We start from the raw sequence: 27,098 nt of genomic DNA on the forward strand, positions 1-27,098 counted from the left end.
CAATTTCCAAACGCCTGAAGGTACCACGTTCATCTGTACAAACAATAGTACGCAAGTATAAACACCATGGGACCACGCAGCCATCATACCGCTCAGGAAGGAGACAAACGTACTTTGGTGCGAAAAGTGCAAATCAATCCCAGAACAACAGCAAAGGACTTTGTGAAGATGCTGGAGGAAACAGGTACAAAAGTATCTACATCCACAGTAAAACGAGTCCTATATCGACATAACCTGAAAGGCTGCTCAGCAAGGAAGAAGCCACTGCTCCAAAACTGCCATAAAAAAAGCCAGACTACGGTTTGTAACTGCACATGGGGACAAAGATCGTGCTTTTTGGAGAAATGTCCTCTGGTCTGATGAAACAAAAATAGAACTGTTTGGCCATAATGACCATCGTTATGTTTGGAGGAAACGGGGGGGGCTTGCAAACCGAAGAACACCATCCCAACCGTGAAGCACGGGGGTGGCAGCATCATGCTGTGGGGGTGCTTTGCTTCAGGAGGGACTGGTGCACTTCACAAAATAGATGGCATCATGAGGAAGGAAAATTATGTGGATATATTGAAGCAACATCTCAAGACATCAGTCAGGAAGTTAAAGCTTGTTCGCAAATGGGTCTTCCAAATGGACAATGACCCCAAGCATACTTCCAAAGTTGTGGCAAAATGGCTTAAGGACATCAAAGTCAAGGTATTGGAGAGTGCCATCACAAAGCCCTGACCTCAATCCTATAGAAAATGTGTGTGCAGAACTGAAAAAGCGTGTGCAAGCAAGGAGGCTTACAAACCTGACTCAGTTACACCAGTTCTGTCAGGAGGAATGGGCCAACATTCCCCCAACTTATTGTGGGACGCTTGTGGAAGGCTACCCGAAACGTTTGACCCAAGTTAAACAATTTAAAGTCAATGCTACCATATACTAATTGAGTGTATGTAAACTTCTGACTCACTGGGAATGTGATGAAAGAAATAAAAGCTGAAATAAATCATTCTCTCTACTATTATTCTGACATTTCACATTCTTAAAATAAAGTGGTGATCCTAACTGACCAAAGACAGCACATTTTTACTAGGATTAAATGTCAGCAATTGTGAAAAACTGAGCTTAAATGTATTTGGCTAAGGTGTATGTAAACTTCCGACTTCAATTGTAGCACAAACAGATCTGGAACCAGGCTAGGTGCATTGGTGAGAAAGGCAGAGAAATAAAATGAGGTTGATTGAAGCTCATTTATGGTCATAAATCATTGAACTATGTTTTTGTATAGTGGACGTCTGTTCATGCCAGTCTGTATAGCCCTTTACATTACCTTTAGTCTCTCATTGCTCTCTCTGTCCAATATTGTCTCTTGGTACCCTGTTTCTCCCTCTCTCTGTCCAATATTGTCTCTTGGTACCCTGTTTCTCCCTCTCTCTGTCCAATATTGTCTCTTGGTACCCTGTTTCTCTCTCTCTGTCCAATATTGTCTCTTGGTACCCTGTTTCTCTCTCTCTCTGTCCAATATTGTCTCTTGGTACCCTGTTTCTCTCTCTCTCTCTGTCCAATATTGTCTCTTGGTACCCTGTTTCTCCCTCTCTCTGTCCAATATTATCTATTGGTACCCTGTTTCTCCCTCTCTCTGTCCAATATTGTCTCTTGGTACCCTGTTTCTCCCTCTCTCTGTCCAATATTGTCTCTTGGTACCCTGTTTCTCCCTCTGTCCAATAGTGTCTCTTGGTACCCTGTTTCTCTCTCTGTCCAATATTGTCTCTTGGTACCCTGTTTCTCTCTCTGTCCAATAGTGTCTCTTGGTACCCTGTTTCTCTCTCTGTCCAATATTGTCTCTTGGTACCCTGTTTCTCTCTCTCTCTGTCCAATATTGTCTCTTGGTACCCTGTTTCTCTCTTTCTGTCCAATATTGTCTCTTGGTACCCTGTTTCTCTCTCTCTCTGTCCAATATTGTCTCTTGGTACCCTGTTTCTCTCTCTCTCTGTCCAATATTGTCTCTTGGTACCCTGTTTCTCTCTCTCTGTCCAATATTATCTATTGGTACCCTGTTTCTCCCTCTCTCTGTCCAATATTGTCTCTTGGTACCCTGTTTCTCTCTCTGTCCAATAGTGTCTCTTGGTACCCTGTTTCTCTCTCTGTCCAATATTGTCTCTTGGTACCCTGTTTCTCTCTCTCTCTGTCCAATATTGTCTCTTGGTACCCTGTTTCTCTCTTTCTGTCCAATATTGTCTCTTGGTACCCTGTTTCTCCCTCTCTCTGTCCAATATTGTCTCTTGGTACCCTGTTTCTTTCTCTCTCTGTCCAATATTGTCTCTTGGTACCCTGTTTCTCTCTCTCTGTCCAATATTATCTATTGGTACCCTGTTTCTCCCTCTCTCTGTCCAATATTGTCTCTTGGTACCCTGTTTCTCTCTCTGTCCAATATTGTCTCTTGGTACCCTGTTTCTCTCTCTCTCTGTCCAATATTGTCTCTTGGTACCCTGTTTCTCTCTTTCTGTCCAATATTGTCTCTTGGTACCCTGTTTCTCTCTCTCTCTGTCCAATATTGTCTCTTGGTACCCTGTTTCTCTCTCTCTGTCCAATATTATCTATTGGTACCCTGTTTCTCCCTCTCTCTGTCCAATATTGTCTCTTGGTACCCTGTTTCCTCTCTCTGTCCAATAGTGTCTCTTGGTACCCTGTTTCTCTCTCTCTGTCCAATATTGTCTCTTGGTACCCTGTTTCTCTCTCTCTCTGTCCAATATTGTCTCTTGGTACCATGTTTCTCTCTCTCTCTCTGTCCAATATTGTCTCTTGGTACCCTGTTTCTCTCTCTCTCTCTGTCCAATATTGTCTCTTGGTACCCTGTTTCTCCCTCTCTCTGTCCAATATTGTCTCTTGGTACCCTGTTTCTCTCTCTCTCTGTCCAATATTGTCTCTTGGTACCCTGTTTCTCTCTCTCTCTCTGTCCAATATTGTCTCTTGGTACCCTGTTTCTCTCTCTCTCTCTGTCCAATATTGTCTCTTGGTACCCTGTTTCTCCCTCTGCTGTACAGCATACAGTAGGACATAGGTCTCTCTGTTCCTCCATCTCTCCTTTCAGTTCTGGAGGTTGACTCTCTCTGTCCTATCTATGTTGTATGTAAGTTCTCTGTCCCCACTGTTCCTGTCATCTTTATGTTGTTTGCCCCCTCTTCCTCCTCCTTCTCTCCTCTCAGCGGTGGAGAGGAGGGTCTGTTCCATAGAATTAGGAATGACAAAACTAAAATGGACATGAACCTTCTTATGATGTGATAAAGGTCAGCCGTTTTGGTCAGGGAGTTGGTCAACCATGGTTTGCCAGTGCTGTGATAAGATATTGTGTAAAATAATGAATTTGAAGACTTTATCTGCACTGTATGTGTGTTAGCTAGTTTTAGAGGAATGATTCCATACAATTTTTCCATTAACTGCCGATATGACAACATTCGATTCAAACAATGCAGTCAATCCACAACCATAGACTAGTTGAAATCAGTTGATATCGTATCATATAATAGGACTCACAGCTTTCCAAGACAACAAACATTTAGACATACAGTACCAGTCAAAAGTTTGGACACACCTACTCATTCAAGGGTTTTCTTTATTTTTACTATTTTTTACATTGTAGAATAATAGTGAAGACATCAAAACTATGAAATAACACATATGGAATCATGTAGTAACCAAAAAAGTGTTAAAGAAATCAAAATATATTTTATATTACATTTTCTTCAAATAGCCACCCTTTGCCTTGATGACAGCTTTGCACATTCTTGGCATTCTCTCAACCAGCTTCACCTGGAATGCTTTTCCAACAGTCTTGAAGGAGTTCCCACATATGCTGAGCACTTGTTGGCTTCTTTTCCTTCACTCTGCGGTCCAACTCATCCCAGATCATCCCAATTGGGTTGAGGTCGGGGGATTGTGGAGGCCAGGTCATCTGATGCAGCACTCCATCACTCTCCTTCTTGGTCAAATAGCCCTTACACAGCCTGGAGGTGTGTTGGGTCATTGTCCTGTTGAAAACCAAATGATAGTACCACTAAGCCCAAACCAGATGGGATGGCGTATCGCTGCAGAATGCTGTTGTAGCCATGCTAGTTAAGTGTGCCTTGAATGCTAAATACATCACAGACACCAAAGACACGGCGGTTTGAACCAAAAATCTAAAATTTGGACTCCAGACCAAAGGACACATTTCCACCGGTCTAATGTCCATTGCTTGTGTTTCTTGGCCCAAGCAAGTCTCTTCTTATTATTGGTGTCCTTTAGTAGTGGTTTCTTTGCAGCAATTAGACCACAAAGGCCTGATTCACACAGTCCCCTCTGAACAGTTGATGTTGAGATGTGTCTGTTACTTGAACTCTGTGAAGCATTTATTTGGGCTGCAATTTCTGAGGCTGGTAACTCTAATGAATGTATCCTCTGCAGCAGAGGTAACTCTGGGTCTTGCATTCCTATGGCAGTCCTCATGAGAGCCAGTTTCATCATAGCGCTTGATGGTTTTTGCGACTGCACTTGAAGAAACTTTCAAAGTTCTTGAAATGTTCAGTATTGACTGACCTTCATGTCTTAAAGTAATGATGGACTGTTGTTTCTCTTTGCTTATTTGAGCTGTTCTTGCCATAATATGGACTTGGTCTTTACCAAATAGGGCTATCTTCTGTATACCCCCCTACCTTGTCACAACACAACTGATTGGCTCAAATGCATTAAGAAGGAAAGAAATTCCACAAATTAACTTTCAAGAAGGCACACCTGTTAATTGAAATGCATTCCAGGTGACTACCTCATGAAGCTGGTTGAGAGAATGCCAAGAGTGTGCAAAGCTGTCATCAAGGCAAAGGGTGGCTATTTGAAGAATCTCAAATATAAAGAAAAACCCTTGAATGAGTAGGTGTGTCCAAACTTTTGACTGGTAGTGTATATGGTCTGTTTAAATATATTCTAAAAGCTATTTACACGGAAATTTGGTATAAACTGTATTCATAATTTCTATGACAATATTTTAGGTTGACCATTTTATTACACCATTTCTGATGTATCCTTACTTTTGTTTTCCTGCTTAGGTAAAATCAGAGTTCTGCCTCTACTGTCATTCATTCCAATTAGACTGGTTTGGATTCCTCGCTGACCAATATGGCTGCCATTTTCACCCCATTCTGGAACTTTGAGGGTTTATGACATATCCCCTCTAGTAATTGAATAGGGTCTCTATGGTCTGTTCATATCACACTATGTATTCCAATATCACCGTTTGTCTCATTGCTCACTCTCTGTCCTCTTTCTCTGTACCCCTGTTTCCTCTCATACCCTGTTCCTTCTCATTCATACCCTGTTCCTTCTCATTCATACCCTGTTCCTTCTCATTCATACCCTGTTCCCTCTCTCCCTCAGTTCTCGAGATTGACTTCTCGGAGCTGACCCTGGAGGAGATCATCGGGGTGGGTGGTTTTGGGAAGGTGTACCGTGCCATGTGGCGGGGGGCGGAGGTGGCGGTGAAGGCTGCGAGGCGGGACCCCGATGAGGAGGAGGGACAGATCCTAGAAAGCGTTCGTCAGGAGGCCAAGCTGTTTGCAATGCTGCACCACCCCAACATCATGGCCCTACTGGGGGTAAGAATCCTGCTGTATCACCCCAATATCATGACCCTACTGGGGGTAAGAATCCTGCTGTATCACCCCAATATCATGACCCTACTGGGGGTAAGAATCCTGCTGTATCACCCCAACATCATGGCCCTACTGGGGGTAAGAATCCTGCTGCACCACCCCAACATCATGGCCCTACTGGGGGTCAGAGTAATGAGATATGGGAGCCCTGCTGATAAGAATCATGGCCATTGGACATGTGGAAAGATAAGTCTCAGATGGCACCCTGTTCCATATGGGCCCTGGTCAAAAGTAGTGCACTATGAAGGAAATAGGGTGCCATTTGGGATGCAATCTATGTCTTCCAACCCAGCTGTATGTTTAGGTGCACCTGGAGACAAATATATACACCTGGGTTGATGAAGACATTCACCTGGGTTGATGAAGACGTTCACCTGGGTTGATGAGGACATTCACCTGGGTTGATGAAGACGTACACCTGGGTTGATGAAGACGTTCACCTGGGTTGATGAAGACGTTCACCTGGGTTGATGAGGACGTTCACCTGGGTTGATGAAGACGTTCACCTGGGTTGATGAAGACGTTCACCTGGGTTGATGAAGACGTTCACCTGGGTTGATGAAGACGTTCACCTCGGTTGATGAAGACGTACACGTCACAATAATGAGAGCAATAAACATGCATAGCATTTTTCTGAACCCCAATAATCAGCATTCCTGTATGTTTTAGATGTGTAAATGGATCAAATATTTCAGCTTCTATTGGTACTATGTACTGTACTGATTCCTGATTGGTTGATTTCCATTCTCCTTGTTTAACAGGTGTGTCTCCAGGAGCCGACACTGTGCCTGGTGATGGAGTTTGCCCGGGGAGGACCGCTGAACCGAGCCCTGTCAGGGAAACGTATCCCACCATGCACCCTGGTAGACTGGGCCGTGCAGATCGCCCGTGCCATGCACTACCTCCACTGCGAGGCCATCGTCCCCATCATACACAGAGACCTCAAGTCTAGCAACAGTAAGAGAAACGTTTCCTTATGTGACATGGTAATAACATGGGCATAACATGGTAATAACATGGTAATAACATGGACATAACATGGTAATAACATGGTAATAACATGGGCATAACATGGTAATAACATGGGCATAACATGGGCATAACATGGTAATAACATGGGCATAACATGGTAATAACATGGTAATAACATGGTAATAACATGGGCATAACATGGTAATAACATGGTAATAACATGGGCATAACATTGCATTAAATCACATGTGTTGCACATAGCCGTGGGAAGAGGAAGTTTTGTGTTTTTAGTTTGTTTTGAGTAGGGGGGTTCTGACCGCGGGGGGGGCGTAGGCTGAGCATAGGATAAGATTGGGTAAAAGTAGTCACTGCAGCTGAAGTTAATTTAACTCATGACTGTTTGCAAAACAAAATAGACCGTTATGAACAGAGTGCACATTTCTACTGCATAATTACAACGTGTGTGTGTGTGTGTGTGTGTGTGTGTGTGAAAGAGAAAACAAGAGGGTTGTTGTAACTAAATTAGTAAACACAACGTTGTGCCCTATTAACACTGAGCACAGATGGACAGCTATCTGATCCATTGCATAGAAAAGCGCTCACCTCGATCCAGCACCACCGGATGGAAAGCACCACTCACTGGGCCGGGCCCTTAAACACTGTGTTAGACTAGTGGACTGGTACCCTACGTGTTTGACATGGGGCAGGAGCAGGCCTTCGAGCCCGGGGAGAGAGAATAACTTATTTGATATTGGTCCAATTCCCTTTTCTCCAAGTTTAGAATGATAAACTAATAGAAAATAGAACACTGCTCCAGATCACTTGATATCCATCACAAGGGGGAGACTCAACTCAAACTAAACTGTCTATCGTACAGCAGAGCATGTGTCTGTGGTCCTCTGTAGCTCAATTGGTAGAGCATGGTGCTTGTAACGCCAGGGTTAGTGGGTTCGATCCCCGGGACCACCCATACATAAAAATGTATGCACACATGACTGTAAGTCGCTTTGGATAAAAGTGTCTGCTAAATGGCATATTATTATTATTATTATTATTATTAAATCCCCACAACTGAATAGATAAGAGCACATCATGAGCGCACCGCTTACAAAACAGAGCAGAGAGCTCTCCAGGCAGAATGGGACCCAAAACAGAGCTGAGAGCTCTCCAGGCAGAATGGGACCCAAAACAGAGCTGAGAGCTCTCCAGGCAGAATGGGGCCCAAAACAGAGCTGAGAGCTCTCCAGGCAGAATGGGGCCCAAAACAGAGCTGAGAGCTCTCCAGGCAGAATGGGGCCCAAAACAGAGCTGAGAGCTCTCCAGGCAGAATGGGGCCCAAAACAGAGCCGAGAGCTCTCCAGGCAGAATGGGGCCCAAAACAGAGCTGAGAGCTCTCCAGGCAGAATGGGGCCCAAAACAGAGCCGAGAGCTCTCCAGGCAGAATGGGACCCAAAACAGAGCTGAGAGCTCTCCAGGCAGAATGTGGCCCAAAACAGAGCTGAGAGCTCTCCAGGCAGAATGGGGCCCAAAACAGAGCTGAGAGCTCTCCAGGCAGAATGGGACCCAAAACAGAGCTGAGAGCTCTCCATGCAGAATGGGGCCCATATATAAATATCCATTTTTTCCCCCTCTCCCTTACCCCAATTCCATTAACATTTATATGAATAATGCATTGGGTCAGCCCTGCAGGATCCCTTAACCCCAAGCCTATTAGACAGGATTTGTCCCATGCTCAGTCTATGCCTTCCTATTGGCTACTTCCAGTCAACACAGGCAGTTTCTCCTCTCCCATTGGCCTGTGGCTTGTGGTTAGCCCGGTCCCTTGGCTGTGATTGACTTGTTTTGAGGTGGTAAGCCAATAGCATCATCAGTTCAGTAAAAGGTGACCGGTCTATCCCAGATACATGCTGTTAATGTACATGAACCCACATCCCCGGGGAATCCCCACACCACGTGAGGATACACTTTATTAGGTTGTTTACCTGTAAAATACAGGCGAGGTGAGATTACACTACCCCCCCCGCAGCCCCCGCAAGGCGGGGGGCCCACAAGCTTTGGGGGCCCCAAACCCCCGGAGGTCGGGCCCCCTAGATAGCATATGAACACGTCATAAGCCATTTTTTAAAAATTTTTATCTTAGGTCTCATGGCTGTAATGTTATTAATATCTTTCATAATTCATAAAATATGTGTTTATGTCAAACAGTTTTGTTATATTTCAGTCTTCTGTGATATATATATAAAGTGTAATCTTGGGATGCAAACTCAAAATGTAATACATTTCAACTCTATATCTGACATGGTACAGGTGTCGTCTTTTTGTTAAGCCCATAACCACGTGTGTGAGGTGTATACTTTTGTTTCAAAGTAGATTTGTTTAAGACTACAAAGAATCACTCTGTGTGACCCTGACTTAGCCCACTGCAGTAAAAGGTGATACAAACACATTTGGAATCACCATGGTGACAACAACCATAAACTGTCAACCATCTGCCTGATAGATTAAGATAGAATATGAATTTTGGTTCAAATATGTTAAATTAAATTAGGTTTTAGAGTCATAAAGCCACTGCGGAAAAACTAAATTGCTGTGTATACCAGTTGAATGAATACATTTTTGGGGGGGGTTGTCAACTCTGTAAAACATAAATTCCGTCAGAGTGCTGAAAGATCTGATATAATGGTTATGTTTTTATTGGGGATTATCAAATGAATAATTTTCAATATTTTACAAATGTTTGTATTTAACTTTTATTTTGAGGCAAAAATATGTCTATTTTGAGTATCTGTCAACTCCGTCAGCGGCTTGTCAACTTTTCAACTGATGGCTAACCCCCTTAAGATATAATTTTTTTGGGTTCAATATTCTGAAAAAACATTTGCTGTGCTAGTCTTAAGGGATAATGTTTGCTTTATAAATGCTGTTTTATGTTCTAAATCTAGAAAAACATGCCAAAATGCAAATGAAATTAGCCATGGATCTGATTTGAATCCTGGCCTCAGTTAATTCAACGTACCCCCTGACTGAATTTAGCCTATTCCTCATATTTACATTTACTGGCCCCCCGTGGGAATCGAACCCACAACCCTGGCGTTGCAAACGCCATGCTCTATCAACTGAGCTACATCCCTGCCGGCCATTCCCTCCCCTACCCTGGACGACGCTGGGCCAATTGTGCGCCGCCCATGAGTCTCCCGGTCGCGGCCGGCGGCGACAGAGCCGGGTTAGGCTACCTATGTGAAAAGCTAGCAGTAGACCCACATAACTACTCCCAGCCCCAGAGCCGGGTTAGGCTACCTATATGAAAAGCTAGCAGTAGACCCACATAACTACTCCCAGCCCCAGAGCCGGGTTAGGCTACCTATATGAAAAGCTAGCAGTAGACCCACATAACTACTCCCAGCCCCAGCTCCAGCCTGTAGTCTGCAGACACACCCTTGCGTCCCAAATGGCACATTTATTCCCTATGTAGTGCCATTTGGGATGCATACAGCCACAGCAGATGGAGAACATAGACTTTGGATGTTGTATTTAGGGACTGGGAGGTGTACATGGGGACTGGGGGGTGTACATGGGGACTGGGGGGTGTACATGGGGACTGGGCGGTGTACATGGGGACTGGGGGGTGTACATGGGGACTGGGCGGTGTACATGGGGACTGGGGGGTGTACATGGGGACTGGGCGGTGTACATGGGGACTGGGCGGTGTACATGGGGACTGGGCGGTGTACATGGGGACTGGGGGGGTGTACATGGGGACTGGGCGGTGTACATGGGGACTGGGGGGGTGTACATGGGGACTGGGCGGTGTACATGGGGACTGGGCGGTGTACATGGGGACTGGGGGTGTACATGGGGACTGGGGGGTGTACATGGGGACTGGGCGGTGTACATGGGGACTGGGCGGTGTACATGGGGACTGGGGGTGTACATGGGGACTGGGGGGTGTACATGGGGACTGGGCGGTGTACATGGGGACTGGGCGGTGTACATGGGGACTGGGGGGTGTACATGGGGACTGGGCGGTGTACATGGGGACTGGGCGGTGTACATGGGGACTGGGCGGTGTACATGGGGACTGGGGGGTGTACATGGGGACTGGGCGGTGTACATGGGGACTGGGCGGTGTACGTGGGGACTGGGCGGTGTACATGGGGACTGGGCGGTGTACATGGGGACTGGGGGTGTACATGGGGACTGGGCGGTGTACATGGGGACTGGGCGGTGTACGTGGGGACTGGGCGGTGTACATGGGGACTGGGCGGTGTACATGGGGACTGGGCGGTGTACATGGGGACTGGGCGGTGTACGTGGGGACTGGGCGGTGTACATGGGGACTGGGCGGTGTACATGGGGACTGGGGGGTGTACATGGGGACTGGGCGGTGTACATGGGGACTGGGCGGTGTACATGGGGACTGGGAGGTGTACATGGGGACTGGGCGGTGTACATACTGGCCTAGTAGTAGCACCCTGTGTCGGCACTTCACCTGTGTGTGTCAGAGGAGGCTGGTGGGAGGAGCTATAGGAGGACAGACTCATTGTAATGGCTGGAATGGAATCAATGGAACGTGTTTAACTCCATTTCATATATTCCATTCCAGACCTTACAATTAGCCCTCCTATAGCTCCTCCCACCAGCCTCCCCGTGTGTGTGTGAGTGTGTGAGTGTGTGTGTGTGTGAGTGTGTGTGTGAGTGTGTGAGTGTGTGAGTGTGTGAGTGTGTGAGTGTGTGAGTGTGTGAGTGTGTGTGAGTGTGTGTGTGTGTGAGTGTGGCGGCTGCTGAGGGGAGGACAGCTCATAATAATGGCTGGAACAAAGCGAATGGAATGGCATCAAACACCTGGAAACCATGGAAACCATGTGTTTAATGTATTTGATACCGTTACACCTATTCCACTCCAGCCGTTACCACGAGCCCGTCCTCTCCAATCACGGAGCCACCAAGCTCCTGTGGCGTGTGCATGGGTGTGATGCACAGACTCGGAAGGACAAAGTGAAAACTCCACATTAATCTGTGTTTCTGCCTTCTGTCATTCTCTCCTTTCATCTCATTCGCTTATCTCTGTTGTTCCTATCTCTTTTCCTGCCTGCTCCTCTCTCTCCTTTCATCATGGCCCCTCCTTGTTTCCCTGTTGTCCCTATCTTGTTTTGTGGAAACACTTTTAATCATCTCTATTTGAATGACTGCCTGCTATCCTGCCACCACCAAAACCCCAAATGACCTGTATCCCTTTACGTTCAAACCCCTCCTACCTTCCAACACACCCATGTTACCGTTCTCCCCCACCCAAAACCCTCCTCATCACCCGTCCTCTCCCGGTCATCACTCCCTCACCACCAACACCTATCCTGGATCTTGACCTGCGACCTCCGACCAGTCCTGATCCTGGAGAAGGTAGAGATGGAGGACCTGACCAACAAGACCCTGAAGATCACAGACTTCGGCCTGGCGAGGGAGTGGCACCGCACCACCAAGATGTCAGCCGCGGGCACCTACGCCTGGATGTCACCGGAGGTCATCCGCTCCTCCACGTTCTCTAAGGGCAGCGACGTCTGGAGGTGGGCAGGGCCAGGGCCGGGATAGGAAGTGATGCGTCAGGAAACTGTATGTTCTATCTCACTTAGATCTAGAGGGCTGGATGAGTCATTTATTCATGCTCTGGATCTGGTAAAGCATTGCAGTAGTGGTATGATGGCTGCACCCAAATAAGAAACCAACGCTATAATCGTTTCCAACAAGAGATAATTGTGATCGTCTTTATCCTCGTCTAAAATATAGAATAGCCTAGCCACATCAGATCTGATAAGGCAAGGATTTAATTCCATCGCGCTTTGTCAGCTATGCGCCATTTGAAGGTCATTTCCCATTCAGCCGGCATGTGCAGCATTTACCATGCTTGCAGTCTCCGCAAAACGCTGGAATATTGGCTTTATAAAGGTGCATAGCCGACCAAAGCACCATCGGATTGAATCCTGGCCTAAGTTAGGGAGGAAGATTCGAAATCTGTTGTTTTTGTGTGTTATCTCATGCACTCATCTCGCTGTACTGTCAGGCCGGAAGCAGGACTTTCTATGTTGCAACGCACTCTCATGGCTTATCATTGACCATGCCAGGTGGCTTGTGTCCAGCCCTTGTTTTAGTGTGAAATACCTGCCTGGCTGGAGGTGTGGAGGTAGTTGGAGGCTGTGGACAGGGCTGGCCCTGTCCCTGTCTCTCTGTGGTGCCATAATGCCACCCCCGAAGTGATTAATTTACAATATTAACATAATTAAAACAATAAGAATATTTTTATTCTGTACAGGCTTCCTTCTTTTCACTCTGTCAATTAGGTTAGTATTGTGGAGTAAACTACAATGTTGTTGATCCATCCTCAGTTTTCTCCTTTCACAGCCATTCAACAGCCGTAACTGTTTTAAAGTCACCATTGGCCTCATGGTGAAATCCCTGAGCGGTTTCCTTCCTCTCCAGCAACTGAGTTAGGAAGGACGCCTGTATCTTTGTAGTGACTGGGTCCATTGATACACCATCCAAAGTGTAATGAATAACTTCACCATGCTCAAAGGGATATTCAATGTCTTCCTTTTTTTTTTTTTTTTTTTTTACCCATCTACTAATAGGTGCCCTTCTTTACGAGGCTTTGGAAAACCTCCCTGGACTTTGTGGTTGAATCTGTGTTTGAAATTCACTGCTTGACTGAGGGACCTTACATATAATTGTATGTGTGGGGTACAGAGATGAGGTAGTCATTCAAAAATCATGTTAAACACTATTATTGCACACAGAGTGAATCCATTAAACTTATTATGTGACTTGTTAAGCACATTGTTACTCCTGAACTTATCATAACAAAGGGGTTGAATACTAATTGACTCAAGACATTTCAGCTTTACATTTGTAATTAATTTGTAAAATGTTCTAATAACATAATTCATTATGGGGTATTGTGTGCAGTGACATAGAAAAATAAATAAAAACATTTTTAAATTCAGGCTGTAACACAACAAAATTTAGAAAAAGTAAAGGGGTGTGAATACATTCTGAAGGCATTGTATATTTTGTACCAATTGAGAACTTTGGTCTAATTCCCTGAAATCTGGATCTTCTCTGGAAAATCATAATTGTAGTCTTTTTGGGGTTTACTGCCAGGGCCCAGGTCTGGCAGTACTGCTCTAGCAGGTCCAGGCTCTGCTGTAGACCATGTGCTGTGGGTGACAACAGGCACAGGTCATCTGCGAAGAGCAGGCATTTATCCTCTGAATTGTGGAGACTAACAACAGGGGCTGAGGATGTTTCTAGAACAGTGGCCAATTCATTGATGTAAATATTGAAGAGCGCAGGGCTCAGATTACAACCCTGGCGAAGGCCCCGCCCCCTGGTTAAAGAATTCCGTTCTTTACTTGCCATATTGATTTAATTATGTGATATGTTTTACCCCCTACTTTCAATAACTTTGTAGAACAGTCCATTTTGGTATTATTTTGGTGGACATGTTTATCTATCAGGGTCTGTCTGTAGGGTGTAAAATATGATCGGTCGTGCGACATTTTGGTATAAATCCAATTTGGCTTTTGCTCAAGATATTGTGCTTATTAAGGAAGTTTAGAACTCTCTCTCTCTGTCCATCAGCTTTCTGCTCACTGCCAGCTATTCTCTCTGCTGGCTATTCTCTCTGCTGGCTATTCTCTCTGCTGGCTATTCTCTCTGCTGGCTATTCTCTCTGCTGGCTATTCTCTCTGCTGGCTATTCTCCCTGCTGGCTATTCTCACTGCTGGCTATTCTCTCTGCTGGCTATTCTCTCTGCCGGCTATTCTCTCTGCTGGCTATTCTCTCTGCCGGCTATTCTCTCTGCTGGCTATTCTCACTGCTGGCTATTCTCTCTGCTGGCTATTCTCTCTGCCGGCTATTCTCTCTGCTGGCTATTCTCTCTGCTGGCTATTCTCTCTGCCGGCTATTCTCTCTGCTGGCTATTCTCTCTGCCGGCTATTCTCTCTGCTGGCTATTCTCTCTGCTGGCTATTCTCCCTGCTGGCTATTCTCACTGCTGGCTATTCTCACTGCTGGCTATTCTCTCTGCTGACTATTCTCTCTGCTGGCTATTCTTCTGAATTCTGCCATTCTGTTTCCTGCTGATACCAACAAAAGAAAGATAGAAAGAGGAATGTAAGCTTATAAAGCTTAGGGTTGCAAAGTTCCTGTAGCTTTCTCAAAATTCCCAGGATTTCCAGAAATTCCAGGATTTCTGTTTTCTGTTTCCATAACTCCTTTTCTTCCCTCTCTTTCCTGATCTGTTCCTCCCGACCTTCCTCTTCCTCATCTCCTCTCCCTTCCTCCTCTTCCTCCTCTCCTCTCCCTCCTCTTCCTCCTCTCCCTCCCTCCTCTTCCTCCTCTCCCTCCCTCCTCTTCCTCCTCTCCTCTCCCTTCCTCCTCTTCCTCCTCTCCTCTTCCTCCTCTCCCTCCCTCCTCTTCCTCCTCTCCTCTCCTCTCCTCTCCTCCCTCCTCTTCCTCCTCTCCTCTCCCTTTCTCCTCTCCCTCCTCTCCCTTCCTCCTCTTCCTCCTCTCCTCTCCCTCCCTCCTCCTCTCCTCTCCCTCCTCTTCCTCCTCTCCTCCCCCTTCCTCCTCTTCCTCCTCACCTCTCCCTCCTCTCCCTTCCTCCTCTCCTCTCCCTCTCTCCTCTCCCTCCTCTCCCTTCCTCCTCTTCCTCCTCTCCTCTCCCTCCCTCCTCTCATCTCCTCTCATCTACTCTCCCTAGTTACGGGGTTCTACTGTGGGAGCTGCTGACAGGAGAAGTCCCATTCAGGGGTATTGATTGTCTAGCGGTGGCGTATGGAGTAGCCATGAACAAGCTGGCCCTGCCCATCCCCTCTACCTGCCCAGAGCCCTTCGCCCGTCTTATGGAAGGTAAGATGAGGTGCTTTTTGTTAGGGCGGCAGGTAGCTTAGTGGGTAAGAGCGTTGTGTCAGTAACCGAAAGGTCGCTGGTTCTAATCCCCGAGCCGACTAGGTGAAAAATCTGTCTGTGCCCTTAAGCAAGGCACTTAACCCTAATTGCTCATGTAAGTCGCTCTGGATAAGAGCGTCTGCTAAATGACTCAAATGTAAATGTATTCTTAATGCACATGTGTTTGGGCATGAGGCCACCAGCCACCTATTTGTTGAGAACGTAAACCTTATAGATGATTAGATGTTGCGGTAGGTAAATAGATAAATCCATCTCCGTCCTGATCCATAATCCATAGATAGATAGATTGATATTTGTACAAAAATAAATTATAACTGTAGATCCGTTGAGTGCCGTCAGTATATATATATATATATATATATATATATATATATATATATATATATATAAACTCAGCAAAAAAAAGAAACGTCCCTTTTTCAGGACCCTGTCTTTCAAAGATAATTCGTAAAAATCCAAATAACTTCACAGATCTTCATTGTAAAGGGTTTAAACACTGTTTCCCATGCTTGTTCAATTAACCATAAACAGTTAACAACCGTTCCACAGGTGCATGTTCATTAAGACACTAACAGCTTACAGACGGTAGGCAATTAAGGTCACAGTTATGAAAACTTAGGACACTAAAGAGGCCTTTCTACTGACTCTGAAAAACACCAAAAGAAAGATGCTCATCTGTGTGAACGTGCCTTAGGCATGCTGGAGGAGGCATGAGGACTGCAGATGTGGCCAGGGCAATAAATTGCAATGTCCGTAATGTGAGACGCCTAAGACAGCGCTACAGGGAGACAGGACAGACAGCTGATCGTCCTCGCAGTGGCAGACCACGTGTAACAACACCTGCACAGGACGGTACATCCGAACATCACACCTGCAGAACAGGTACAGGATGGCAACAACAACTGCCTGAGTTACACCAGGAACACACAATCCCTCCATCAGTGCTCAGACTGTCCGCAATAGGCTGAGAGAGGCTGGACTGAGGGCTTGTAGGCCTGTTGTAAGGCAGGTCCTCACCAGACATCACTGGCAACAACGTCGCCTATGGGCACAAACCCACCGTCGATGGACCAAACAGGACTGGCAAAAAGTGCTCTTCACTGACGAGTCGCGGTTTTGTCTCACCAGGGGTGATGGTCGGATTCGCGTTTATCATCGAAGGAATGAGCGTTACATCGAGGCCTGTACTCTGGAGCGGGATCGATTTGGAGGTGGAGGGTCCGTCATAGTCTGGGGCGGAGTGTCACAGCATCATCGGACAGAGCTTGTTGTCATTCCAGGCAATCTCAACGCTGCGCGTTACAGGGAAGACATCCTCCTCCCTCCTTCCTGCAGGCTCATCCTGACATGACCCTCTAGCATGATAATGCCACCAGCCATACTGCTCGTTCTGTGCATGATTTCCTGAAAGACAGGAATGTCAGTGTTCTGCAATGGCCAGCGAAGAGCCCGGTTCTCAATCCCATTGAGCATGTCTGGGACCTGTTGGATCGGAGGGTGAGGGCTAGGGCCATTCCCCCCAGAAATGTCCGGGAACTTGCAGGTGCCTTGGTGGAAGAGTGGGGTAACATCTATACAGTGGGGGGAAAAAAGTATTTAGTCAGCCACCAATTGTGCAAGTTCTCCCACTTAAAAAGATGAGAGAGGCCTGTAATTTTCATCATAGGTACACGTCAACTATGACAGACAAATTGAGAGAAAAAAATCCAGAAAATCACATTGTAGGATTTTTAATGAATTTATTTGCAAATTATGGTGGAAAATAAGTATTTGGTCACCTACAAACAAGCAAGATTTCTGGCTCTCACAGACCTGTAACTTCTTCTTTAAGAGGCTCCTCTGTCCTCCACTCGTTACCTGTATTAATGGCACCTGTTTGAACTTGTTATCAGTATAAAAGACACCTGTCCACAACCTCAAACAGTCACACTCCAAACTCCACTATGGCCAAGACCAAAGAGCTGTCAAAGGACACCAGAAACAAAATTGTAGACCTGCACCAGGCTGGGAAGACTGAATCTGCAATAGGTAAGCAGCTTGGTTTGAAGAAAGCAACTGTGGGAGCAATTATTAGGAAATGGAAGACATACAAGACCACTGATAATCTCCCTCGATCTGGGGCTCCATGCAAGATCTCACCCCGTGGGATCAAAATGATCACAAGAACGGTGAGCAAAAATCCCAGAACCACACGGGGGACCTAGTGAATGACCTGCAGAGAGCTGGGACCAAAGTAACAAAGCCTACCATCAGTAACACTACGCCGCCAGGGACTCAAATCCTGCAGTGCCAGACGTGTCCCCCTGCTTAAGCCAGTACATGTCCAGGCCCGTTTGAAGTTTGCTAGAGTGCATTTGGATGATCCAGAAGAGGATTGGGAGAATGTCATATGGTCAGATGAAACCAAAATATAACTTTTTTGGTAAAAACTCAACTCGTCGTGTTTGGAGGACAAAGAATGCTGAGTTGCATCCAAAGAACACCATACCTACTGTGAAGCATGGGGGTGGAAACATCATGCTTTGGGGCTGTTTTTCTGCAAAGGGACCAGGACGACTGATCCGTGTAAAGGAAAGAATGAATGGGGCCATGTATCGTGAGATTTTGAGTGAAAACCTCCTTCCATCAGCAAGGGCATTGAAGATGAAACGTGGCTGGGTCTTTCAGCATGACAATGATCCCAAACACACCGCCGGGCAACGAAGGAGTGGCTTCGTAAGAAGCATTTCAAGGTCCTGGAGTGGCCTAGCCAGTCTCCAGATCTCAACCCCATAGAAAATCTTTGGAGGAGTTGAAAGTCCGTGTTGCCCAGCGACAGCCCCAAAACATCACTGCTCTAGAGGAGATCTGCATGGAGGAATGGGCCAAAATACCAGCAACAGTGTGTGAAAACCTTGTGAAGACTTACAGAAAACGTTTGACCTGTGTCATTGCCAACAAAGGGTATATAACAAAGTATTGAGAAACTTTTGTTATTGACCAAATACTTATTTTCCACCATAATTTGCAAATAAATTCATAAAAAATCCTACAATGTGATTTTCTGGAAAATAAATTCTCAGTTTGTCTGTCATAGTTGACGTGTACATATGATGAAAATTACAGGCCTCTCTCATCTTTTTAAGTGGGAGAACTTGCACAATTGGTGGCTGACTAAATCCTTTTTTCCCCCACTGTATATACACTATCGGTCAAAAGTTTTAGAACAACTACTCATACCAGGGTTTTTCTTTATATTTACTATTTTCTACATTGTAGAATAATAGTGAAGACATCAAAACTATGAAAGAACACATGGAATCATGTAGTAACCAAAAAAGTGTCAAACAAATCTTCAAATAGCCACCCTTTGCCTTGATGACAGCTTTGCACGCTCTTGGCATTCTCTCAACCAGCTTCACCTAGAATGCTTTTCCAACGGTCTTGAAGGAATTCCCACATATGCTGAGCACTTGTTGGCTGCTTTTCCTTCACTCTGCCGTCCGACTCAATCCCAAACATCTCAATTTGGTTGAGGTCGGGGGGATTGTGGAGGCCAGGTCATCTGATGCAGCACTCCATCACTCTCCTTCTTGGTAAAATAGCCCTTAGACAGCCTGGAGGTGTGTTGGTTCACTGTCCTGTTGAAAAACAAATGATAGTTCCACTAAGCCCAAACCAGATGGGATAGCATATCGCTGCAGAATGTTATGGTAGCCATGCTGGTTAAGTGTGCCTTGAATTCTAAATAAATCACAGACAGTGATTCTTCTTCTCTCCTCCAGATTGCTGGAGTCCAGACCCCCACCTGCGGCCTCTCTTCACCAGTATCCTGGATCAGCTGACAGCTATAGAGGAGTCGGGTTTCTTCGAGATGCCAGCCGAGTCCTTCCACTCCCTGCAGGACGACTGGAAGGTGGAGATTCAGGAGATGTTCGACCAGCTTAGGGTCAAGGAGAAGGTAGGGGGGTGGGATAGGGCTCTTGGTCAGCTTTCAGAAGATCAGAAGCCTCTAACAATGATACAGTGTGTGATAATCTAGCCTGGTTGCAGATTTGTTTGTGCTGTCTTGCCAACTTTTTTTTTTAATGGTTGTTGAACCAGGCTATGGATATGGGGTAGTGATATATTATAGTGTAATCTATAAATCCCCCTAAAAAAATAAAAATGGTTGGTTCCCCTGACCTCTAACCCTTCGTCGTCAGGAGCTGAGGTCGTGGGAGGAGGAGCTGAGTCGTGCGGCTCTGCAGCAGAAGAGCCAGGAGGAGGAGCTGAGGAGGAGGGAGCAGGAGCTGGCGGAGAGGGAGATCCACATCCTGGAGAGGGAGCTGAACGTCATCATCCACCAGCTGTATCAGGAGAAACCCCGCGTAGAGAGCAGGCAGGGCAAGTTCAGACGCTCACGCCTCAAACTGAAGGATGGGAACAGGATCAGTCTGCCCTCAGGTAGGTCTGTCATCAGTAGGACTGGCCAGCAGTCTGATGTCTGTGGGTCTCAAAATGCGGGCCTGGATCCACAGGGGGGGCAAAGGGGGCTTAACCCCCTCAGTTGAAACTTGTGCATCCTCAGTTTGAGTTTTATGTCCCTATATAAAAATAGCAAAAAAAAGTTCAAATGATTGAGTGACAGGTTGGCGCAAAATCTGTATCTCCACTGTGCTGTCAGCACAATGGACAGAGTGCACTGGGGAGGTATGGAAAGCTACTGGCCGGTTAGGTTTGACTCCTTTGGGTTTCCATAAAAAGTGGGAAAAAACACTGCTCATCTGTGGTAGAATAACGTGGTATGCTACGTGAACAACATGGTATACCACGTGAACAACATAGTATACTACGTGAACAAAATAGTATACTACGTGAACAAAATGGTATACTACGTGAACAAAATGGTATACTACGTGAACAACATGGTATACTACGTGAACAAAATGGTATACTACGTGAACAACATGGTATACTACGTGAACAACATGGTATACCACGTGAACAACATGGTATACTACGTGAACAACATGGTATGCTACGTGAACAACATGGTATGCTACGTGAACAACATGGTATGCTACGTGAACAACATGGTATACTACGTGAACAACATAGTATACTACGTGAACAACATAGTATACTACGCGAACAACATGGTATACTACGCGAACAACATGGTATACCACGTGAACAACATGGTATACTACGTGAACAACATGGTATACTACGTGAGCAACATGGTATACTACGTGAGCAACATGGTATACTACGTGAGCAACATGGTATACTACGTGAGCAACATGGTATACTACGTGAACAACATGGTATACTACGTGAACAACATGGTATACTACGTGAGCAACATGGTATACTACGTGAACAACATGGTATACTACGTGAACAACATGGTATACTACGTGAACAACATGGTATACCACGTGAACAACATGGTATACCACGTGAACAACATGGTATACCACATGAGCAACATGGTATACCACGTGAACAACATGGTATACTACGTGAGCAACATGGTATACTACGTGAACAACATGGTATACTACGTGAACAACATGGTATACTACGTGAACAACATGGTATACTACGTGAACAACATGGTATACTACGTGAACAACATGGTATACTACGTGAACAACATGGTATACTACGTGAACAATATGGTATACTACGTGAACAAAATGGTATACTACGTGAACAACATGGTATACTACGTGAACAACATGGTATACTACGTGAACAACATGGTATACTACGTGAACAACATGGTATACTACGTGAACAACATGGTATACTACGTGAACAATATGGTATACTACGTGAACAAAATGGTATACTACGTGAACAACATGGTATACCACGTGAACAACATGGTATACCACGTGAACAACATGGTATACCACGTGAACAACATGGTATACTACGTGAACAACATGGTATACCACGTGAACAACATGGTATACCACGTGAACAACATGGTATACCACGTGAACAACATGGTATACTACGTGAACAACATGGTATACCACGTGAACAACATGGTATACTACGTGAACAACATGGTATACTACGTGAACAACATGGTATACTATGTGAACAACATGGTATACCACCTGAACAACATGGTATACCACGTGAACAACATGGTATACTATGTGAACAACATGGTATACTACGTGAACAACATGGTACACTACGTGAACAACATGGTACACAACGTGAACAACATGGTACACCACGTGAACAACATGGTATACTATGTGAACAACATGGTATACTACGTGAACAACATGGTACACCACGTGAACAACATGGTACACCACGTGAACAACATGGTATACTATGTGAACAACATGGTATACTACGTGAACAACATGGTACACTACGTGAACAACATGGTACACCACGTGAACAACATGGTACACCTCCGCCTGTAATATTTGATTTATAAGGACGGGGTCGAGTTTACAGTTGAAGCTGCTTCACTCAACTCTGCCTCACGCCCCACCACTACAGAGTTTAGTTAGCTGTAACAGGCGTTAGTGTTATTAGCCTATTTTGCTCTAACCAGCTAATCTGCCACTGCCGCAATGGACATCAGAAATTAAACCACCAGGCTGGCACCAAGCCCGGTAGCGATGATGCTGCCGAGCTCCAGCTAGCTCCGCTTGAAGAGGCTTCCACAAGTGCCGCCGGGATCATGGCTCCACAGCCCCCTCCACCTCCGACTGTTCTTGACGATCTTGGAACAGAGGAGCCAGCTCAGGTTAGCCTATATAATCCTACTATCCTAGCCACAGGTTTTCTGTCCAAAAACATTTTAATAGCAACTGGATCAAAGGAAGAAAGTGGCTGGAATACTCAGTTACTGCGGATGCGTCACTCAATGGTCTCGGCATTTGAACTTTTATGTTTATTGTGGTATAGCGTGATATAAGCAGAATTCAATATAATTCCAAATGCTAGATCCCAAATTACGTATAGCTACATATCGGTACGTTTCATCATAGAAATAGATAGGCTACATTCTATTTCTATGGTAGCCTATTGCTTTTCGTGGTTGTAAATGGAACTGAATTGGAAACGTGTTTATGGAAGGCTGGCATTGCTTAATTGATTACGTGGGGTAGAATTTGAGCCACAGAAGTGTATTGTGCCATATCCCAACATACTGCTGCTGTGCTAATGAGCTGCACGATTTTCCATGTTTGAAGGCTTATTTGTTTTGGGAAGACATCTGTGCACGGCTGCATCTCACAGTAGTAAGCTGTAGGATATGTTGTGGTTATTTTACATTTGCCTTTTGTTTACTGCGTTTGTTTACTGTTTAATGTAACTAGCCCAAATATAGATTGTGTTAGGGTTGGGCGATATCCAGATTTTCATATCGTCACACCGTCCTTCTCTCACACCGGGATTTACGGTATTACCGGCTTAGTACACAAGTGGGCACCAAAAAAGCCCATTGGGCATCTATTACCAGAATGCTAACAAAATTAGCACAAGTAATAGCAAATTTGCATGGAGGCTGCTAGCTAAACATGGTAACGAGTGAAAATGAAAATAAACAAATTGCAAAGACAGGCAATCCAGCTCATAAAGCTATACATACTGTATATAGGTAAGAGCTACCGGATGTCCATTTTGGTGAGTTTGGACATTTACAAGCGAATGGAACGAGAGACATTGTGCAAATGAACAAAGTTTTGATGCATGCAGTACTGGCTCTCCAGCAGCATGTGTACAAGCTGTGTCTGTGTGGACTCTGGAGTCGTTAGGGCAACTGGCCTGCCTGCTCTGCTTGGAGAAGAGGGGGGAGGAGCAGACGGACTGAGAACAGAGAGGGGGGGAAAAAAATGCAAGGAAATCAAGATAGCAGTGGCAGCTGTACAAATAACTCATCCAAAGGGCTTTTGCCTTCTCAAACACGGCAGACAGCCAACATAATATAATCTCCTTTATTAATTCAGCCACTTACTTAGATAGGAAGTTAAACTAGGGGTCGTGTTAACGCATAATTCAGCATTTTTCACGCAGGAAAAAAAATATAAAACACATAAGAAATATCTTGCTGCGTTTTGTAAACACAGACCTAAAATGCTTCTGATTGTAATTTCTGCTCGGCATCAGACTCATTTTGTGCTTCAGTTGCTCTTTCTAAACTCGGATGAGAATTCACGTACGGGAGTTCTATCAGCAGACAACACTACAACTGATGTGTAGCTTCTTTTCTCTGGTCCTTTTCTCGGTGTATCCGAGACTATTTTTCTCCAGTTAAATGCAAGATTAACTTTTAAGCAAAACATTAGGAAATGTAGCTGGCTACATTCTTTCTATGATAGGCCTAAACATTAGAAATATGATGATTTTTTTTGTGCAAAAAAAACCTCCATGCTTTTCAACCTTGTCTCAGAGCATTTAGTATGATATGTTACGTTTCGTATGGTATGTATTAATTTGTGGGTGTCCATCCCCCATTTCGTATGATATGTTCCGAATGACAATTGTATTATATGTTACGATTTTGCAAAATGAACAATATGTTACGAATTTGCTAAACTTATGATACGTTACGAATTCTAGCTAGGTGGCTAACATTAGCTAGCTTGCTAACGTTGGCTAGGCTAGGGGTTAGAGTTAAGGTTAGGGTTAAGTTTAGGAGTTAGGTTAAAGGGTTAGGGGACGGGGACGAGTTAGCTAAAAGGGTTAAGGTTAGGGTTAGGGGAAGGGTTAGCTAACATATTAGTAGTTGCAAAGTAGCTAAAAAGTAGTAAGTAGTTGAAAAGTTGCTAAAATACTAAAGTTGTCCGTGATGAGATTCGAACTGGCAACCTTTGGGTCGCTAGACGTTCGCGTTAAATGACCAACCACCCTACTTTCGTTTTTACCTTAAGTAACCATCTGTCTTATGTAACCATACGAATTGTAACATATCATACTTAATGGAGTGATGCGGATTTACGTACAGAATAATACGAAATGCTCTGAGACCAGGTTGTGCTTTTTCATTGTAAACTCATTTACTTGTGTGGCTGCCATCCAAATAGCATTGCACTTCTGTTGTCATCTGATGAAAAATTAAGCTATTTTATGTGCTGGGAAAACTAAGTAAGCTTCAAAATGTAAAATAATGTGACAAGTGAAATAAGAACGCAATCTGCTTTATCTCCTAATGCATTGCACACGTTGACTGCAGGTATTTACTAACAAATACAGTGGGGGAAAAAAGTATTTAGTCAGCCACCAATTGTGCAAGTTCTCCCACTTAAAAAGATGAGAGAGGCCTGTAATTTTCATCATAGGTACACGTCAACTATGACAGACAAATTGAGATTTTATTTTCCAGAAAATCACATTGTAGGATTTTTAATGAATTTATTTGTAAATTATGGTGGAAAATAAGTATTTGGTCACCTACAAACAAGCAAGATTTCTGGCTCTCACAGACCTGTAACTTCTTCTTTAAGAGGCTCCTCTGTCCTCCACTCGTTACCTGTATTAATGGCACCTGTTTGAACTTGTTATCAGTATAAAAGACACCTGTCCACAACCTCAAACAGTCACATTCCAAACTCCACTATGGCCAAGACCAAAGAGCTGTCAAAGGACACCAGAAACAAAATAGTAGACCTGCACCAGGCTGGGAAGACTGAATCTGCAATAGGTAAGCAGCTTGGTTTGAAGAAATCAACTGTGGGAGCAATTATTAGGAAATGGAAGACATACAAGACCACTGATAATCTCCCTCGATCTGGGGCTCCACGCAAGATCTCACCCCGTGGGGTCAAAATGATCACAAGAACGGTGAGCAAAAATCCCAGACCAAAGTAACAAAGCCTACCGTCAGTAACACACTACGCCGCCAGGGACTCAAATCCTGCAGTGCGAGACGTGTCCCCCTGCTTAAGCCAGTACATGTCCAGGCCCGTCTGAAGTTTGCTAGAGTGCATTTGGATGATCCAGAAGAGGATTGGGAGAATGTCATATGGTCAGATGGAACCAAAATATAACTTTTTGGTAAAAACTCAACTCGTCGTGTTTGGAGGACAAAGAATGCTGAGTTGCATCCAAAGAACACCATACCTACTGTGAAGCATTGGGGTTGTTTTTCTGCAAAGGGACCAGGACGACTGATCCGTGTAAAGGAAAGAATGAATGGGGCCATGTATCGTGAGATTTTGATTGAAAACCTCCTTCCATCAGCAAGGGCATTGAAGATGAAACGTGGCTGGGTCTTTCAGCATGACAATGATCCCAAATACACCGCCCTGGCAACGAAGGAGTGGCTTCGTAAGAAGCATTTCAAGGTCCTGGAGTGGCCTAGCCAGTCTCCAGATCTCAACCCCATAGAAAATCTTTGGAGGGAGTTGAAAGTCCAGGTGGGTACCAGGTGGGAGCCGGTTAGTGACAGTCTCTAAGGTTCAGGGCTGGGTACCAGGTGAGAGCCGGTTAGTGACAGTCTCTAAGGTTCAGGGCTGGGTACCAGGTGGGAGCCGGTTAGTGACAGTCTCTAAGGTTCAGGGCTGGGTACCAGGTGGGAGCCGGTTAGTGACAGTGTCTAAGGTTCAGGGCTGGGTACCAGGTGGGAGCCGGTTAGTGACAGTGTCTAACCTTCTTGCTTAGGTTTCTGCCTATAGGTGGGGAGGAGCAGAATGGAGGCTTGATCTGATTTGCCGAAAGGAGGGTGGGGGAGGGCCTTGTAGGCCCTGTAGCGCTTCCAGAAGGGAGATCCAGAGTGTCGATGAGCGAGTAGCATAGGAGATGATAGACATTTCGGGAGCGTTTTCCTCATATTTACTTTATTAAATTCCTTAGCTACAATAAATGCGGCCTCAGGATATGCGGTTTTCACAATGTCCAATGTAGTTCCTTGAGAGCCGTCGCGATGTCAGCTTGGGGGGAATATACATGGCAGTGACAATGACCAAAGAAAGTTTCCACAATCACACCATGAGTTGTTCATCATGAAACAAACCCCTCCACCTTTATTTTTCCCGGACAGTCCGTTCTTCCTCTCCGCACGATGGACGGAGAACCCCGCTAGCTGAGTGGATGAAGACAATATATCCGGAGAGAGCCATGATTCCATAAAAAAAGAGTATGTTACAGTCCCTGATGTCTCTCTGGAAGGAGATCCTCGCCCTGAGCTCATTTACTTTATTGTCAATGTTACGTTCCCCAGCAAGAAAACCAAAAATGTAGCTTAAACAGAAGAGGGAACTAACAAAGAGTCTATGACCAACAACCAAAACGAAACAGGTGGGGCTTTACATTTACATTGTAGTCATTTAGCAGACGCTCTTATCCAGAGCGACTTACAGTTAGTGCATACATATTTTTTTATTGTTTTTATACCCCACCGTGGGAATCGAAACCTGGCGTTGCAAACACCATGCTCTACCAACTGAGCTACATCCCTGCCGGCCATTCCCTCCCCTACCCTGGACGACGCTGGGCCAATTGTGCGCCGCCCCATGGGTCTCCCGGTCGCGGCCGGCTACGACAGAGTGCGCCACTC

General features: G+C 45.2%; 1 protein-coding gene across 2 annotated transcripts in view; it reads left to right on the plus strand.

The window, feature by feature from the left end:
- The window catches only part of map3k9 (mitogen-activated protein kinase kinase kinase 9), a 41,298-nt gene that overhangs the window by 3,751 nt on the left and 10,449 nt on the right, over window positions 1-27,098 (plus strand). Inside the window, exons 2-7 of one of the 2 annotated variants that reach the window (XM_045207437.1) lie at window positions 5,392-5,609; window positions 6,428-6,623; window positions 12,019-12,199; window positions 15,390-15,538; window positions 19,363-19,538; window positions 19,783-20,023. In XM_045207437.1, coding sequence (XP_045063372.1) covers window positions 5,392-5,609; window positions 6,428-6,623; window positions 12,019-12,199; window positions 15,390-15,538; window positions 19,363-19,538; window positions 19,783-20,023 — 1,161 coding nt within the window. Of the gene's footprint in view, window positions 1-5,391; window positions 5,610-5,718; window positions 5,745-6,427; window positions 6,624-12,018; window positions 12,200-15,389; window positions 15,539-19,362; window positions 19,539-19,782; window positions 20,024-27,098 lie in introns of those variants that run through there. The other variant, XM_045207438.1, reaches the window with a different exon arrangement.

Source organism: Coregonus clupeaformis, chromosome 25 (assembly GCF_020615455.1).
Source record: "Coregonus clupeaformis isolate EN_2021a chromosome 25, ASM2061545v1, whole genome shotgun sequence".
Lineage (NCBI taxonomy): Eukaryota > Metazoa > Chordata > Actinopteri > Salmoniformes > Salmonidae > Coregonus > Coregonus clupeaformis.